This window comes from Brassica napus, chromosome A6 (genome assembly GCF_020379485.1).
Source record: "Brassica napus cultivar Da-Ae chromosome A6, Da-Ae, whole genome shotgun sequence".
Taxonomy (NCBI): domain Eukaryota; kingdom Viridiplantae; phylum Streptophyta; class Magnoliopsida; order Brassicales; family Brassicaceae; genus Brassica; species Brassica napus.
In genome coordinates this window covers 9,572,262-9,590,645 of record NC_063439.1, presented here as the reverse complement: position 1 = coordinate 9,590,645, position 18,384 = coordinate 9,572,262, and the positions used below count along the sequence as shown (strand labels likewise).

Genomic DNA, 18,384 nt, shown 5'->3' with positions numbered 1-18,384 from the left:
ACTTTCGGATATTAATTCCATCCATCACGCCTAACTTGCCAAAACATGCCTAACCGCACGCTAGGATCCTACGATGCATGATCCTAACGGGCTGGAGGGCTAACTGTTGGGGTCAAAAACGGTTACGACGGAATTACCACCCGAAAATCCTCGGAGATCGTATTTCCGAAAGAGTTAGTAAAAGAAGAGATGTAATTTTCGTAAAAATAACCTATACGAGGTTTTTACGAAGAAATATCCTTTGGGATTCAAACCAAGCTCGGTCGCTACGTATACACGCCGTCCGGTCGTTACGTAGCAACCAAACCCGAGCCAAGCTCGGTCGCTACGCAGCGACCGAGCGATCGTCCCGCTCGGTCGCTACGTAGCGACCGAGCTCGAGCCAAAGCTCGGTCGCTACGTAGCGACCGAGCGATCGTCCCGCTCGGTCGCTACATAGCGACTGAGCTCAGCTAAGCTCGGTCGCTACGTAGCGACCGAGCGATCGTCCCGCTCGGTCGCTACGTAGTGACCGAGTGATTGTCCCGCTCGGTCGCTACGTAGCGACCGAGCTCGAGCCAAAGCTCGGTCACTACGTAGCGACCGAGCGATCGTCCCGCTCGGTCGCTACGTAGCGACCGAGCTCACGTAGCGACCGAGCTTGGCTGAAGTTCGGTCGTCGTGTAGCGATTGAACCTTTCCGAACATCGATACGATACCAGTCCTTGCATTCTCGTCAAACCTTCGAATGCTATCTCCCGAAGACCGTAGCGAGCTCAGTCCATGTTTCCCGCTATTCTAATTCATCGATCAAACTTCGCGGATTAGAAACCGCGGAAAACTCGTAGTAAGCGTGTCGAGTCGGAAGACGGCCCAAAGGGACCTAAAACACGACTCGAGGCCCATCCTATGATTTTTCCTAACCAAAAGCCCGTGAATCACAGCATGGTTCACGCTTGGCCCACGAAGAAGGATAAATGTCAAGTTTCCGCGGATAAATACGGAAGTTTTGAAGATAATTGTGAAGATCGGGAAAAATGGAATATCTCTATTTTTATGCTATGACGGCTTAAGGGCAGAAGAGTAAAAGCGTAAACCGGCCTTGGAGCTAGTATATAAGGAGTCCTAGGCGAGGAGCAAGGAGGATAACTTTTTCAGAGCAAACTTAGCACTTAGAGCAATTTAGGCAATTTTCCGTTTTTGTTATTTCGAGCTGCGACTCAATTAGGTTTAGCCGTCTTAGGGTTGCTAGAACTAGGAATCTCGCCGACAGCTCTCGAGCCCAGGCTTATACCTTGTTGTAACGCTCATACGCAGATTCGGAATAAGATCTACTTTGCTCTCTTTTCGATTTCTTATTTTTATCGTTGTTATTCTCGTGTTCTGATTGCTTGACGTGTGGTAATTAACAGATATCCGGATCCTCTGGAAAATTAAGGTTTTCCTAGTTTCCTTATTTAAACGGAAATCGACAGTGTGAATTTCGGTTCCCACAGTAAAGCTCTAGTATCGTATTATAGTTCAAGTTGGCCTAATTTAGGACTAATTTTTTTATTATAAAAATATTAACTAGTATTTTTTATTGTATTATAAAGTTTCTATTATATAGTTTCCATCGTATTATAGAAACCAGGCAAAACACAGAACAATTTGAGACGTAGGCAAAACTATTGTCCAGCGGCAAACTCTTCGTCATCTTTAAAAGATGGTCTCCATTTACGGCTCTGAAAATCGTTCCTTTCGACTATTGTCTCTGACTTACGCTTCTCATCTTCACCACTCAATTTTTCATCAATGAGATACATCAACTCCTTCAGACCGACTCCTGTCAATGCAGAAACTCTGACATCAGGTCCACTCTTCTGTGCAGCATCTACTTTAGCCTCTTCCGGAACTTTCCATAACTCAGAGTCGCTGACATTTTCATCTTCAGACAGTAGCCATTCATCAGAGTCATCTTCTTGGTTTTGGATTTGGTCTTCATCGACAGTTGCTTCAGTTTCTTCAGCTATTGAATCTTCGCTTAACTCAGCTTCTTCTTCTTCTTCTTCTTCTTCTTCTTCTTCTTCTTCTTCTTCTTCTTCTTCTTCTCCCTTACCATCTTCTAGATAATGCATGTCTTCCTCTTCTTCTTCTTCTTCTTCTTCATAATCAATCTAACAAAAAAATCCGCGTGTGAACAATGGCGGTTGCTTCCTTACTTAAGAAGTTAAGATGGATGGTTTATTGAAAAAAAAAGTTCTTACTTTATTCCAGACTTCAATCATATTCTTAAGCTTCTCTTCTGGTACTCCAATTTGATTAAGGACATGAAAGACTGTTGAACGATGCTCCTCGATATTTGGAGCTGTTGAATCAACTACATGCTGCAAGGAACAAATGTTCATTAAGGCCAAGATTTCTACCGTCCTCCAATTTTAAACGTAATTCAAGACCATATTTATTTAACAAGTTCTTACCAGAAGTAGATCAGCTTCTACAACTTCTTCCAGAGTCGACTGAAATGCTTCCACCAACTACGAAAAATAAACCACGAGCCAAGAAAAGAGAAGTTAAAAATACTCTAAACTGAAAGATAGAATTTTAAGTATGTATCTATCTATTACCTGTATAGGCAAATCCGATATGAATCCAACAGTGTCACTAAAAAGCACTTTCCTTCTGAATAATATCAACTCAGATGTTTCAGTAGTAGTTCAAGTATTACCGTAAAGACAAGATCAAGATCCTTGACGCATATCAACCAACTTACCCAGAAGGAAGGATGGCATTCTTGAGTGTCGGATCTAAAGTGGCAAACAATCTGCAGAAGCCAGACCAAACATTAAAAGCTAAAGTTTCAGTTTCAAAAAAAATATTTTCAAAGCAATTTATATTATACCGCTCATTGCAGTAGAGAGCAGTCCTTGTTAAAGCACTTGTCAATGTTGATTTTCCCTAACAAGCAAAAGAAAAAAAGAGGAAGTAGGTTAGTAACAGTTAGGTTGTGGCTGAGATTCCTTTGGGGGAGACAAAACTCAAACACTCACAGCATTTGTGTAACCAACGACAGCAATGGTGGCTAAACTTTTACCCGCTAAACCACTTTGTCTCTTACGTGCAGCACGTTGCAATAGCCGTGTTCGTTGGGCTTCTTTAATTTGGGATAACAAGCGAAGCCTCCGGTCTGCTATTCTGGTAGATCAAGATTATGTGAGGACCATAATGTAAGAACAGAGAGCCATGAACATTATAAATGTAATATGCGTTCGGTTAACCTTCGGCGTTGGAGCTGAAGCTCAGTTTCTCCTGCACCACCAACGAAACCAGTTCCCTTACTTGCCGCTCTCCTGCAGAATGATTTCATTAAAAACAATCTCATCAACGTACCAACAATTAAAAAAAAAGATGTAGAGGGGATACACAAAATAGCAAGTTAAATAAACTCACCCTCGTGCACTAACAACTTCAGCTTCCCCAAACTGCCCAAAAGTCTGACGTCCATCAGTACCACGCACTCGAACCAGCCTGCTCTTTTTGTACATCAGAGCTGCTAACTCAGCCTGTGAATGGACGAACAAAATAGTTGTTAATCAAACTATCCTAGTATGTAAGAAGAAGGATCTTTATTGTCACAAGTACCTGGAGTTTTGCTTCCTTGGTATGCGCATGAGCGTTGAATATTTCTATAATAAGGCCTACACGATCTAGTACTGGTTTTCCCCATATTCTCTGAAGAATCAAATACAAAGAAACAACAATTAGCTTGAACTGGAGGAAAACAAACAAAGAAAAACTTGAGGTCTTGTGGGGTTACCTCCAAGTTCCGTTGCTGAATTGCTGACAAAATGGCGTTAATGAAAACGGCATCAACTTCTTCCTGAGCATCAAGAGATTGTAACAACATGATCCAACTTTTCATTACATAAAAGCAATAAAACAGAGACTGATAACAATTGAGATATTTAGCTGATTGCCTTGGAATCTTCAGCATTAAGATGGCATTGGATGTTGTCTACAGTCCCACGCCCGAAATAAGTATCTAACAATTGAAAACCACATTACTCATCAGTCTCACAGGAAAATCATCGAACACTTGGAAGGCATTATTCTTGAAACGGACCTACGCGAGGTTTAGACGACCTGGCAATAGGGTTTTGGACAACAACGTGAGAAGGCAGTTCCTTGTCGAAGAAATCAGATTCGAAGTAGCCATATCTCTGTTCTTCAAGCGAATTCGCGAGGCAGAGCGCTTCGTTAAGCTTGGCCTGAAGAAACTTAGGCGGAGTTAGACGAGGCTGGACAAGGAAGAGCTTGGGTGTGCTCGACGGGTCTTTCGGGTACAGCAAAACGGATTCTTTTAGAGCCGCCGGTGCTTCTTCTTCGGTAGCCTTAGGCGCATGTCGCTTCGAAGAAAATGGAGAAGAGAGGGCACGAATGGTAGAAGGAGGTGAAAATGGAGAAGACGATATTTGCGCTTTGGATCTGAGATGGTCCCGAGCGAGAGACAGTGTCCTCAACATCAAGAGACGATCCGAACGACGATACTCTCTGCGTTAACTGGAGAAGGTATGGTATTAGATAGAGAGAGAGAGAATAAGTTAAAAGAGGGGATTTGAAGCTTTTGATATTTCAGTCGCTTAACGAATTCAAAACAGACTAGACCTTACAGTGTTCTGTCTTGATTCAGAAGTATCAAAAATCCGATCGTCGCCGGGACAGAACAGTGCTCCTCTTCTCTTCTCGTCTGCCGGGTATTTGGTTTGTTTATTTCGGTTTTTTATTCATTTAAAAACCTAAAATTCCGGTTTACTCGTTACACATAATTGGTTCGGTATAAACCTACCGGACCGGGATATACACTTATTTCGGTTTGGCTATGAATTAGTCATCTCAGGTTAGTTTATATACTTCATGGCATGAAGTTCATGCCCAGCTTGCGGGTTTGGTTAGTTTGGTTCAGGTTATTCAATTAATTCGATTTAGCATTTGGTTAGTTTGTTAAAAAAGAATTTATCAAACTAACAGAAGTTTTTGGTTTCAGTTTAATCTCGATTAAAATTATAAGAAATTTTTGATTAAATTTAATTATTTTGGTTCAAATATTGGTAAGTTCAGTTCATAATTTTTGGTTAAAATCAGTATGATTTGGTTATAATTTTTAGGGAAATGAAAACCTAAACCAACCGATTTACAAACCAAACTAAGCATTTGTAATCTACCAAGCTCACACTTGAAACCAAAAATTTGGTTCGGGTCGAAATCCCAGCCCAACCTCCTCCTACAGTGCAATCAAAGCCCTTAACCAAACCGAAAAACAGAGCTATCTCAAGTTTAAGGAGAAAGTGACTTTGCAACTTTATATCTTAGCAAAGAGACCAAAACAAGGACAAAATCAAAAAGTAATGTAATGAACCAAAGCACAAAAACATGAACAGCGTTTAAAAACTTGAGGTAATAATGTCAAAATGCTTTAGCTCTACTTCGTTCACCTCCCCACTTATGCTGATTACGATCACCTGTTCCTTTCTTCTTCCCTTCTTTATTCCCCTTAGGTTTAGCTTTCTCAATCAAATCCTCCTCACCTCTCCTCTTATACATCTTAAAACTCATCTCTCTCTCACTCGCCATCTTCATCACCTTCTCTGTTATCTCTCCAGCGATCGTCCTATTGTACAGTTTATTCAATCCTTTCATGAGCTTCACATAAGTATCAGGCTGCGGCATCAAATCCATATCCATCATTTCCAGACAATACGAACACGCCTCCTTCACGTGACCTCTCGCCAACAAAGCATGGATCCATATTGTCCACGCCGCTACATTCAGCTCACAAGAAGAGCTTTTGTTCGATATGCAACTCCAAACATCTTTCGCCATTTCCACCCTATCATCTCTAACAAGAGTGTTCAGCAGTGTCTTCAATGTTCCATATTGCGGCGCAGAGAATATCCCTCGGCTTACCATTTCTTTGAAGTGATCGCATGCTTCAACTAGATAACCTTGGCTTGTAAACCCGTTGATCATAATAACAAAGGTATCAGCTCCAGGGCTTAAACCATTAGTAGCTTCCATTTCACTCCATAACCTAACAGCTTCTTTCACTTCTCCTAACTTACACGCCAATCTGATCACTACATTGTAGATAAGAAGATCAGGATGACAACCTCTCTCCTTCATCTTCTCAATCAACTCCAAACACTCTTCAAACTGTTCCTTCTTCTCATGAGCCACCATTATCTGCATATACGTTACCTGCGACGGCACAACTCCTTTCTTCCTCATATCATCTAAAACACTATAACCCTTATCAATCATCCCCCACTTACAAAACCCACTAATCAAGGCGGTGTAAGTCACTATATCAGCCTCACACCCATACCTCTCCATCTCAACAAAAACCCTCATAGCCTCATCCATCCTCTTCTCCATCTTACACAAGGCCTGGATCAAAACCGTATAACAATTCGCATTCGGCTCAAACCCTCTCCTCCTCATATCCTTCATAAGATCATACGCATCCGCCATCTTACCAGCGTGAGCATAGCCGCTAAGCAAGTTAGTGAAAACAACAATGTCAGGCTCAATCCCTGCTTCCTTCATCTGAACCAAAACATTCTTAGCTTCAATCAACTTCCCTTCCCTACACCAACCGTACAGCAAGGAAGTGAAACACCGTAGATTCGGAGGAAACCTCTCTCTCATGTCCTCCAAAAGCGTCGAAGCATCCTTGACACAACCGTTCTTGCACAACGCGTCTACCAAGCTTCCGAAAACAAACTCGTCAGGCTCGATCCCGTACTTTGGCATTTCGTCGAGCACCTCGACCGCTTTCTTGGCCATGTTAGCAGAAGCAAACCTCCGCATCAGTACAACGAAGAGCTCCGCCTCAATCAAGTGAGGATTCTGGTTCTTCATCTCGTCGAGCAAAGCCCAGACAGCTCCGAACTGACGCATTTTACTGAGAATCTTCACCATCGATTTGCAGACTTGGTAGCTGTGGCGATAGCTAGGTTGGTTCGATGCCCAGAGGAAGAATCTGTAACCTAGATTGCCAGCATCGCCGCAACGATCCAGCACTTGGACGATTAGCCCGGGTTGAAGATCGATACTTGATTCGTTGAGAGCAAGCTCCAACTTCGGAACCCTAGAATGGTAGTTTCGTAATATTCTGTATATCTTCTCCACGAGTTCATCTTCCTGCTTACGCTCGTATCCAGACCCGTTAACTATCTCGGTTGACTCCACGGAGTCATGTCTGGAAATGTGAAACCTTTTGGTGATGAGATCGATTCGAGAAGATGGTAAGAGAAGACGGCGTTTGCTGAGGCAAAGATCGAGTATGGTTGAGAACCTACGCATTTCTCTCTTTCTCACTCTAAACTATGTCGTTTCCGTCTTATACACGAAACCTCAACTAACTGCTTTGGTTAATCTCAACCGCCGGATAACTGGGTATGCATCTGAGCTGTTTAATCAAATGCCATGAGGTTGCGGTTTTTAATGTTACGAGTGTCGAGTTGTCTCTAGAAATGCATAAGTTGGTTTTTGAGTTTTTTTTTTTTTTGCTAATCGAGTATCTTGATCCCACCAAAGTGGTCCAGACTAGAGACCGAAGTGAGCATGGACGCTGCCAGGGCGTCACCATGTGGCTCACCGTGTAACGGTCTTCGGTCTCGGATGCTGCAGCCCATATGTAAATTCCGCAGTGGCCAAGGCTCGAACCCAGGGGCGGGTACTCCAGCTGGAGCTCCTATACCACTAGACCTGGTTTTTGAGTTTAGACATAGACAAGTTTGGATTCGTTAGTATGTGCTATGGCTATTTGGATTAAGGTAAGCAGGTGCACTAGCTTGCTATAATAGCTGGATATATTTGGTTGCATCATCTGTTGTGAAATGCCTCACTACAATGTATTTCAGTTGCCAAGTGGTTAAGTCTGGTCTTTGAAGAAGCTTATGTCGCAGTCAGTTACTTATAAAAGACAAGTATCTTTGTCGGCATTTTGATAAATGCTAGAAGCTGCTAGTCTGAGACCAACTGATCTAACCTTTGTTAGCGTTATGACTTCGTAATCATGTGGCGCTATGGGACACAAAGTGAATGGAGTAGTCATCAAGACAGGGTATGAAGATTTGAAAAAGATTCTTAAGCTTTGATAGAACTCTAAATGCAATTCACTGTATCAAATTGAAAATAAACGTGTTAGACCACCACTAAACAAAACCTTCGAACTCGACCAGAAGGTAAGAATCGCGATGACGCGGCACCTCCATTAAAAGATACGCCACATGGATCCTTAATTCAAACCTGATTGGCTGCTCTTACGTTGAAGCAAGCCACCTAAACCCCCAAAACATCTCCCACTTATCTCTATTTAAGACACACGCGCGAGTGAACTCTCTCTCTCTCTCTCTCTCTCTCTCTCTCTCTCTCTCTCTCTCTCTCTCTCTCTCTCTGTGTGTGTTTGGTTTGGTTACCGGAGAACTTCGTTGATCTTCCCTTGAGTTTAATTGGACTTCGAGGGTAAAAGGGGAGAAGATCGTCGTAACTCTCGGATGTCGATTAGAGGAGGACTCGTTGCTTTCTCGCCGATTTTGGCGGCGTTGTTGTTTATGCTGACGGTTAATCACGGCGAAGCGATATGGTTGACGATCCCGCCGACGGGAGGGACGAAGTGCGTCTCGGAGGAGATACAAAGCAACGTTGTCGTCTTGGCTGATTACTACGTCGTCGATGAGCATAGTCCTGAAAACACACCGGCTATTTCTTCTAAGGTGCGGCTCCGATTCTGCTTTTGTTGAGATTAGTTCGGTTCAATGTCGCCGGTTTAAATTTTCGATTTCAGGTTCTGATTTTGTTAATTCGGTTTTGGTGTAACGAATCAAGCTTATGTGTGTTAGATTGGGTGTAAAGTTGTGGACTTTATATTTGAATGTGTTCATCAATGTTGTCTTGTTGTTGAGAGATCAATCAAAGTTTTGACCTTTTTGTTTGAATTCATTACAGTAGATCCATAAGCGCAACGGATTTGATCCAATTTTAGTGTTTAGTGTTTTCAAGTTGTAAAGATGCAAACTTTGTTTAAGTTTTTTTTTTTATTTTAATGTGAGTGTTACATTTGTATAGGAAACATCTCCTTATGGGAACAATCTGTATCACCAAGACAATGTAACGCATGGTTAGTTTGCATTCACAACTCAAGAAACCGGGAACTACTTGGCATGTTTATGGGTTGATTCCACTCATCATCCGCAAGCTAATCCACTAACCCTTGGGATTGATTGGAAGATTGGTATTGCGGCCAAAGATTGGGACTTTGTTGCTAAAAGGAAAAAATCTAGGCAAGTCACATCTCTTTGTATATTTTTTTAATTATCTTTCTCTCTTCTTCTTTCTGATGTGATAACTAACTCCATTGTTATGAATGCGTATATATTTTTGCAGGGTGTTGAGCTTCAGTTGAGGAGACTTGACGGGTTAATGCAGTCCATTCGTGAGAACATCAAATATATAAAAGACAGGTACATCTCCTTTTTCCCTCATACTTTATCTCTTGAAGTTATGATTGTTGTTGAAAAAAAAATTTGGACACAGGGAAGCGGAGATGAGAGAAGTGAGTGAGACAACCAGCTCAATAGTGGCTTAGTTCAGTATAATGTCATTTGGGGTTTGCCTTTGCGTTGCGGGTTCACAGATATGGTACCTGAAGCTATATTTTCACAAGAAGAAACTCATTTAAAGACTTGGCCTGAAGGACTTAGACCATGCGCATCAGGGGTTCATGAGGGGGTCCTGGGCTCGAGTTTTTAGGCCCGAATGATTTAAAGAAAATGAAAAATGGGTTTTAATCGACGAACCGGGCCTTACGCTTGAACCCGTAAGAGGCGAGTTCATGCCACGCGTCGGGCGCTGAGTGGCTTCTCCTTTCCGCGTTGACGACGAGGTCGAAAGGGTTTCCGCGTAACGCGATTCATTTGTCTCCTCTCTGAAAAACCTAGGGTTTCTTTCCGCGGAGGCGACACACCGTGCGACGGCGAATTCCGGAGGTTTTCTCCATCAAATCGACTCTGTAATCTCTTCTCGACGCTCTTAGGTCAGTATTACTTAGATTCACAGTGAGTTAGCGTCGATTGAATGTTCGAAAGGGATTTGCGATTTGTATGATTTAAAATCGATTTGGGGTTTTTTTTTTAGGGTTCTTAATCGATATGGTAGTTCGATTGAGGGTTGAATTGGTTCGATTTTGTGGTGGAAACTCGAAACCGTTTTCTCGGATTTCAATTAAAAATTGGGGCTTTCGCGTTAGGGATGTAAATCGAAGTCTCTGTTTCGAATAATAGCTGTAAATCGTCATGGTCGTTTCATGTAGGGTTCGTTTCTATGAATGTTCGAAAGGGATTTGCGATTTGTGATTAAAATCGATTTGGGGGGTTTTTTTTAGGGTTCTTAATCGATATGGGAGTTCAATTGTGGTAATGTGTGCTAATAATCTGTCGTTAATGTGTGCTAATAATTGCGATTGAGGGTTCACGGTTTGTTTAAAACTCGATTGTTGCAGATGGAAACTCCCCGAGAACCTCATTTCTTCAAGCCTCTTCTTCCTGGTTTTCACAGTGGCGTGGCAATACCACTTGAATTCTACTCAAAACACATACAAGGGGCTGAGATCAATAAACCATGGAAGCTAAGATCGGACGCTTCGGATCAAATTTGGGAGGTGATCCGAGAAGGCAGGACACTCACCAAAGGTTGGAAAGAGTTCACCGAAGCACATGATCTTCGAATCGGTGACATTGTCATCTTCAAACACGAAGGAGACATGGTCTTTCATGTGACACCTTTTGGTCCTAGCTGTTGTGACATTCAGTATACACATCCTCACATCGTTAAGGAAGAAGCCGACGCGGATGATGCTCCTACTTTCTCATACGACTACTGTTTCTTGGCTGAGGTTACTGCTACAAATCAAAAGGACGACAAAATGGTGAGTAAAATTTAGTTATTTATTTGTTTCTCGTACTGCTTCTTGGCTGATGTTATGTATGTGTTTGTAGTTTCTTCCTGTGGAAGCTATGAGGTGTGGTGCTTTGAACCAACAATGCAAAGAGGTCAAACTTGTCAACAAGGAGGGAAAGTCATGGACTGCGCGCTTCGGATTTAGCGAATCAGACGGCGCATATTACATCAGCAGAGGGTGGAGAAAGTTCTGTCGTGATAACAGATGCACCAACGGAGATTTGTTTGTGTTCAACGTGGTTGGAGACGGGACGACAACTCCATTACTGTGTGTATGTCCGGAAAGGAAGGAGTGTACTGAACTACTGATCAAGCACTTCAGCAGAATCGATGGTAAGTCTTCTCATTTGTGTTGTCTATAACTTCAATGTTACTACTTTGCTTCTGCGTTAACTTGTGTTCTCTTCTTCTACAGGTAGCATTGCTTCTACCTCACGAAATTAGATGGCTCTTTTGCGGTTTTTCCTCTCTATCATCTGAACTTGTTTCTTTTTGTTTCATTAGCAACTTATCAACTTATGTATTTCGGTTTGTAAAACTTGAATGGTTTTTCTATGTGAACTTTTATGCTAAGTTAAACATTCTCGAACTTAATTGCTTTGTTGAATGCGTAGACTGATCATCGAACAAAATGTTTCTATGAATTGAATTTAAGTTAAGAAACAACATAAACTCCAAAACTCTAACATACCTTTTCTACATCTGAAAACACAAACCAAAATATTAAAACATATCTCAAAACCAAAACTTAAACTCCAAAACTAAAACATAGGTTGAATAAAATGTTTTCATAAATTTTATAATATATTTTAATATTGTATTCATGTATTCTGAATAATTTTAAATTTTTTTAAAAAATTAAAAAATATTATTATTTTATTCCTATGAACTCCTTCTTCGGGTTCACTAATGCAGAAAACAACAAATTCGGGTTCATAACTGTTCATGGACCCACAAAAAAATATTAAAAAATTTTGGTGAACCCCTAAGTGGGGTTCACCAATGCTCATGCTCTTACTATATAGAGTGACACATCCCCCACCTCGAAAAGAGGGGATAAGCAGAATCAATTGGTTTTAAATGGAAGAACACATTTTCTTTTCTTTTCTTTTATTTTTGTGGAACGTTATATCGGTAGTTGAGTTTGTGCACAGATCACTTTGTGTTTTGATTGATCCATGTTGGAGTAGGAAAACAGAGTTATGTGACAATGTACCAAGGCAATTAACCTAGTATCCAAAAATATGAAATGCATACGAATTTATAAATATCATCATGGTACTAATATGACAAGATTAAAATATAATTGGGTGACGTACACTTGCAGAAGACAGCCAGATTGTCATGAGGACAAAAGCTTAGTATATGTCATGTTCTTTCCTTTCATGTGAAGAAACAGTTGGACGTCAGATCAGATCAAATATATATTATTCATTTTTTATTAATAATGATGAATCAGCCATTTGGTAGGTCATCTAAAGAACTCATTAGTAGATTATAGACAATTTGGAAAATAAAACGATTACGAATGAATTTTCAATTTTCTCGTCGTGGAAAAACTTGTATAGTCGTCTCCCAAACAAACTAAACAAACTAAGTTATTGGATATCTTGGGAGAATCTAAACAAACTAAAAATTTGAGAGGCTTAAAATTTAGAGATGTGCAAACTTTTAATCATGCGCTACTGGAAAAAATTGTATGGAGAATAACAACAAATCCTAGTTTCCTCCTATCAGATATCTTGATTGAGAAATACCGTCACAATGCTTCTTTAATGACAACACCGCTACCATCTTCTTTCTCTCATGGTTGGAAATAAATTCTTAACGGGCGAAACTTACTGATTAAACATCTTGACAAAACCATAGATAACAGTAACACCACAAAAGTCTGGAATGACTCTTGGATCCAACCTATGAGCAATCTCCGCATTGCTGACCACCTGCAGAGGAACATCAAGATTTGTTAGTGGCAGACCTCCTATCTCGAGAAACAAAAAAGTGGAATGTTGTAACGATAAACAATCTGCTCCTCGAACCTATTAACTACATCCTCTGCCTACGACCAAGCATTCTTGATGCGGAGGACAAAGAATGCTCTAAAGCTGAAGGTGTTTTTGTATCAACAAGAAAAACTAAGAATGTATCTACGTCTGATACAAAGCCAGAGGTTAAGAGGATGCTAGGAATGCAATAAATGGAAAGATTGCAGTGAAACCTGCAACTGATGTGAAGAATGTGACTGCTACGCGTACTACTACGAGTACTGCTACGGCGACTGCTCCGGCAACTGCTACGGCGACTGCTCCAGAGATAATTTCTGGGTTGAAGAGTGCATCTTCACGAAAATTTCGGCCGGTTTGTCATCACTGTGGTGTTGTTGGATATATTAGGCTAAGGTGTTTCAAGTTATTGAGGAGAAGAACCAGATGGATCAAGCTTATGGTATGAGGTATCATGATCCTATATGTTATTTTTGTGGAGTTCAAGGGCATATACGATGTGACTGTTTCAGGTCTGTTCAAGGAGCTAATCATGGAGGCTTTGGGCTCAACAATATGTGGTCTAGGAGATTTAATCACTATGGAGATGGTGGAATGGGATTTCCTCCTCACTTTGGAGGATATGGATCTTCATATTAGTTTTTGACCATGATATGATTCATAGGGGGAGACTGAAGACGTGGTTTTCTATCTAGAGATAATGAGTTCACATGCATAGTCAAAAAGGAGGAGATTGAAGATGTATATTTTGTATCAGTTCGTGAAGTACTACATGAGGTAGTACATGCGTGTGTCATGAAGATGAGCTTGGTTGGAGTTCGTGTTGTGTGATGTTTGTGGGCTTGTTAAGCTTGGAGAAGAAGCAATATATTAATTGGGAGATTTACATTAAGTGTAAAGGATACTACTTGAAGAGGAAAAGACAAGAGCGTTATTCCTTAGGAGAAAAATGAAAGTTGCTTAAGTTATTTTTAGAAGAATTTGAAGAGTAAGTTCTAGTTATGTATATATAGAGGACGTGTCTCTATGAAGAGAGTTGTCTCTGCTAAAAAAAAAGAAAGTCGAGACATCATTGTTTGGTGCTTGTGTGATCAAGCCTTTGGTGTCACTGTTCTGCATTAGGTGATGAAGTAGTTGTTGGAAGATTGAAGCCTAGACTCAGGGAGAGTTTAACTCGGGATCGGGGTGATTCTAATAAACAAAAATCTAGAATTTAGGTTGAGCTTTAGCTTAGGATTAGGATAATCCTAAAAGATTTTTATAATAGAAAAGATTGGTGTATAACTTTCTTGTTCTAATGAATTCGAAAAGAGAAATACTTGTGTCTTGTTTATTTTTTCATTTTACTCTGACCTCACCGCACTAACATATCCCACGGTGATGCAGCATCGGCAAACACTGGATCCCGGGAACACTTATGTTGTTGAGAAGAACTTTTGGTTGGGCCGGTTTATTGATTCTACAAGTGAGTAGTAGCAACTAGTTACAACTTCCGGTTTATTCATGAATCGTAGAGAAAACATCTAACGATGGTCTTATCACGTTTTAAAAACGCAGTTGTTTACGCTTAAGAAGTACCCAGTTGAACTGTCTTTAACAGCGTTAATATGTTTAATGGGAACGTTAGAAGGAACCGCCGTCTTATTGTTAACGGTACGTGATCTGAGCGCTTGGAAAATCGGCTTCGACTCCAATCTCTTCGCTGCTGCTTACTCTGTAAGTATATAGTACTAGGTGTCTTCCTGCACCATGTGCAGTAAAAAAATTTAAAATATTTTTAATAGATAAATATAAATTATATTTTAAAATAAAATTTTATTAATATTGTAATTTTTCTTTTTCGTATCAATATTTTAATATAAATTTGATTTAATTAAACATAAAAGTTATATTTAAGAATATTCATGTATATATTTGAAATTATAATCTTAATCTATTTATTTTAATTAAATATATTAAATAAATTTGTAAAAGCTGCATAATTACCAAAAATTAAAATTAAAAAATATTTATAAAATTTATATATATATATAAGAAAATAATGATTTTACGATTAAATTTTCATAATTTTCTAAAAAATGTATACATTTTTGAAAATTTTAGTAATAAAATTCTATAATTTAAAAATATATAATTAAATTATATTTCGAAATTTATAATGTCATATTTGAATATATTTATTTTAATGATGATTTATGAGTTATTTCCATATTCTAAAATAATTTCCAAAAAATATAAATTGATATTAAATGTAATATATGAGTTATTACACAATTTTAAAAAGTTTACCAAAAATATAAATTAACATTAAATGTCATTGTCCATGTCATATTAAGCTATAAGACATGTCATCAATTTCAGTAGCCATGTCATATTTGTTTTGTGAAATTGATTATAGAAAAGACATGTGGCAAAACCACTTCGCAGATATAATCTAGGGGATAAATTAACTTAATTTTGTAAGCATACATACTCTGATATTTTATGTTAATTAATTAACAAGATTAAATGGTGACTAGGGGGTGATATGTTCGGGAGTGGCGTATTACGTGCAAGGAGTAGTGATGAGAGAAAGAGGACCAGTTTTCGTTGCGACATTTAATCCTCTTTGTGTCGTTATAACTGCAGCTCTTGGTGTTGTTGTCTTGTCTGAAAGTATTCATCTCGGAAGGTGCTTTTCTCATTTATTTTTCTCTCTATAATATCAACAATATTCATAAAATTTCAGACGCAATTAATAATAAATTGTTATCTACTACTAAAAACTTTCAGTGTGATTGGGACGATATTTATAATCGCGGGCCTATAACGGTAAAGGCAAAGATAAGAGAATGACTGAAGATGACGAAATTAGCAAAAGGCTTCCGGTTAAGAGTCCGGTGGAGAACCGGAGATGAAAACAAAGCAAGGTCAGGAGACCAATAAGGCTACTGAACTTGAAATTTGAAGACACTTGCAAAGAGAATCTGTGGGTTTTTTCTCAATATTTAGTTTTATGTTTTGTTTCCTTTTCTTTTTAATTTGCATTCCGCTGGTTAGAAAAAGATTGTGGGAGATTAGGGGATGTAACTGATGAGATGAACTAAATCATCATCATATAGGTTTTAACTTGAACGTTTTTGTGAGATACTCAATTCAAAATAATCAATAGTCGCTCATCCAGAGTTTTAAATGCGCGGAAAATAAAACCAAAATGTTGTTGAATGACTTGAATCAATCAAGAAGAGAAAACAAAAGAGAACGAAGAAATGGAGATGAGAAATATGACAAAGAAGTGGCTAACAGAGGAGGCAGTGGCCATTGAGATGCTTCCAGCTGGACCATTAGCGGGGTTACCTGGGAAGGAACCACCGCCCGGAGGAATTATAGATGATCTTGGCGACGATGCTACGGATCCTGGTCCATCAAAATCCGGTGAAGGCGCTGGTGCATACATTATATCCTTAGGAAGAGTATCCGGTGGAGCTAGAAGCGGCGCAAATTGTTGCGGTCCTGCGTTATATTGCCAGTTACATTAGACTGAGAGAGCAACTGGTTTCCTTCTCAAAAGGAGATAAAGAGTTTAGAGAGAGAGTAACTTACCAGGACATCGTGGTTGAAGAGACCTAGATAGCCTGTAATTAACAAAAGAACAGATGGTAAAAATAGTACTAAATAGTGAGTAGTCTTGAGATGAAAAAAAAAGGCAATTTAACTAACTTACATGGTCAAGATAGTGCCGTTATCGAAACCATTGTAATCACAGCTTGTAACATTACAGCCAGCGCTACTCTGCTGCACCGTGATGTTACCGAGCATGAGATTGCTGCCCCTACACTGCATACTCGAGCAAGAGACTGCTAAAGAAGCAGGCTCACAATACAAACTACATCAATAAACAAACTGAGATTAGTCACATCACACAATTCAAAGACAAACTGATTATACTATTATTACCTGCGGCTCCCAAGTGCACAGCTGCATTGCACGCAATGACCTGCAGCTAGAGCGTAACTACCATTTGGAACAATCAATCCAAAATCCGAAGCATACTTGGGAAAGTTGGAAGCACAAGCTGAGAGGTAAAGAAGACACAGAATCCCAATTAGGCAACTAGTAAAACTAATAATAGAAACCCTTAGATTTCCAGTAAAGGTGACTGACTGACTTTAGAGCTTCATCACCTGACAAAGGAACAGCGAGGATGTCACCGGAGCTAACATCAGGAGCTCCCATGGCATTCACATTCATCAAATCCGTAACAGTAGTCGAATACCTCCTCGCGATTCCCGCCAAGGTATCAACACCCCTCACGACGTACGACAGATAAACCGCCGGCAGAGAGTTATCAGTCCCGTTGAAGCAAGCGCAGGGGAGAGGGACGACGAGACTCGTCCCGACATCGAGCACCGACGGGTCGCTAACCGAGCTAGCCTCCTGGATCTGCTCTGCGGAGACGAGACCGCCGTAGACAGAGTCTGCGATGGACCCCAGCGTGTCGGAAGGTCGGGTTTTGTAACGGGTGGAGAGGGATTTTCTGATGCCGTCGACGCAGGAGCAGGTGAGAGGGATCTTGAGGAAGAGCTTTGAAGGGAGGATGTGGTTCTCGACGTCGGGGTAAGAGATGTCGATGGCGTTTGCGAGGAGGACTGAGATTGGGTCTACTTGGAAGAGGGAGGCCACTTCCGAGACTTTGAGGTCGGTGTAGAGTGTGTAGCCGAGTAAGGAGTTGCAGGTGTCGTTGCTCGAGCATGGCTCGATTGTTGATTTAGATGTTGCTGTGAAGAAGAGTAAGCTCGAAGCTAGAATCAGAAACAAGATGCGATTTTCTGGGTTTCTCATACTTTCTTCTAGGGTTTTTGACTCTCTCTCACCGGAAACTTCTCACCGTACAATGGACAAGGTTCAGACAAACCGACGACTGGTCTGGAGACTTCAGGAGTTTACGGGTTTGATAGAGGAAGAATCTCTCTTTATCAGTGGGTTTCTTCTTCTTGAGGAGAGAGAGAAGAAAAGTTGAAAACTTTATTTGAAAGGGAGGAGAGAGAGAGATGCGAGGGAGAAGCAGACAAGGGTGTTGTACAGAGTGAACACAGAACGGTAGCTTCGCGATGTCCGAGACAGACATTTGTTTATGTTTGTGACTGATTTGCCCTTTCTTCGTAAACTCGTTTGACCGGTTTAATACAACCGTTGGCGTGGCACATTTGTGAAAAACCGGAAGAAGGGTATGGCTAGTGCTGGGAATATGAATCATTATCCGCGGGCTCCGTCCCATTTGATCCGCTGCGGGGCGGGTGCGGGTTGAGTGATTTGAAAAATTTGGTTCGCGGGTGCGGGTGCGGGTTGAGTGACTTTTATGCGGGGCGGGTGCGGATCAGCCAAAATTCAGTGCGGGTATCCGCCAACCCGCAAAAACTAAAAA

The 18,384-nt window shown here is 40.5% G+C and overlaps 3 protein-coding genes, 1 long non-coding RNA gene and 1 pseudogene across 4 annotated transcripts; 3 read left to right on the top strand and 2 right to left on the bottom strand.

Moving 5' to 3' along the window:
- Nucleotides 1–1,495: 1,495 nt before the first annotated feature.
- LOC106347394 (pentatricopeptide repeat-containing protein At3g49730) lies at nt 1,496–7,447 on the bottom strand. Its single transcript, XM_013786921.3, has 14 exons — nt 5,451–7,447; nt 4,082–4,507; nt 3,936–4,000; nt 3,776–3,838; nt 3,601–3,690; nt 3,409–3,521; nt 3,237–3,308; nt 3,009–3,153; nt 2,861–2,916; nt 2,732–2,782; nt 2,586–2,640; nt 2,439–2,495; nt 2,226–2,345; nt 1,496–2,135 (listed from the first exon to the last, which is right to left on the bottom strand). Exons 1-14 carry the CDS (start codon nt 7,318–7,320, stop codon nt 1,647–1,649), a joined length of 3,672 nt encoding a protein of 1,223 aa, XP_013642375.2. The 5' UTR covers nt 7,321–7,447; the 3' UTR covers nt 1,496–1,646.
- A 944-nt stretch (nt 7,448–8,391) lies between these two features.
- On the top strand, nt 8,392–9,721 carry LOC106446872 (annotated as a pseudogene).
- A 38-nt stretch (nt 9,722–9,759) lies between these two features.
- LOC111203196 (B3 domain-containing protein REM9-like) lies at nt 9,760–11,972 on the top strand. Its single transcript, XM_048782577.1, has 4 exons — nt 9,760–10,054; nt 10,520–10,945; nt 11,016–11,310; nt 11,393–11,972. Exons 2-4 carry the CDS (start codon nt 10,520–10,522, stop codon nt 11,419–11,421), a joined length of 750 nt encoding a protein of 249 aa, XP_048638534.1. The 5' UTR covers nt 9,760–10,054; the 3' UTR covers nt 11,422–11,972.
- A 3,336-nt stretch (nt 11,973–15,308) lies between these two features.
- LOC106347392 lies at nt 15,309–16,152 on the top strand. Its single transcript, XR_001270698.3, has 2 exons — nt 15,309–15,651; nt 15,753–16,152. It is a non-coding gene; the product is annotated as an uncharacterized LOC106347392 (long non-coding RNA).
- LOC106347391 (lysM domain-containing GPI-anchored protein 1) lies at nt 16,115–18,073 on the bottom strand. The gene is made up of 5 exons (XM_013786920.3): nt 17,144–18,073; nt 16,917–17,034; nt 16,684–16,845; nt 16,563–16,594; nt 16,115–16,472 (listed from the first exon to the last, which is right to left on the bottom strand). The coding sequence occupies exons 1-5, from the start codon at nt 17,799–17,801 to the stop codon at nt 16,198–16,200; spliced, it is 1,245 nt and encodes a 414-aa protein (XP_013642374.2). The 5' UTR covers nt 17,802–18,073; the 3' UTR covers nt 16,115–16,197.
- Nucleotides 18,074–18,384: the final 311 nt, after the last annotated feature.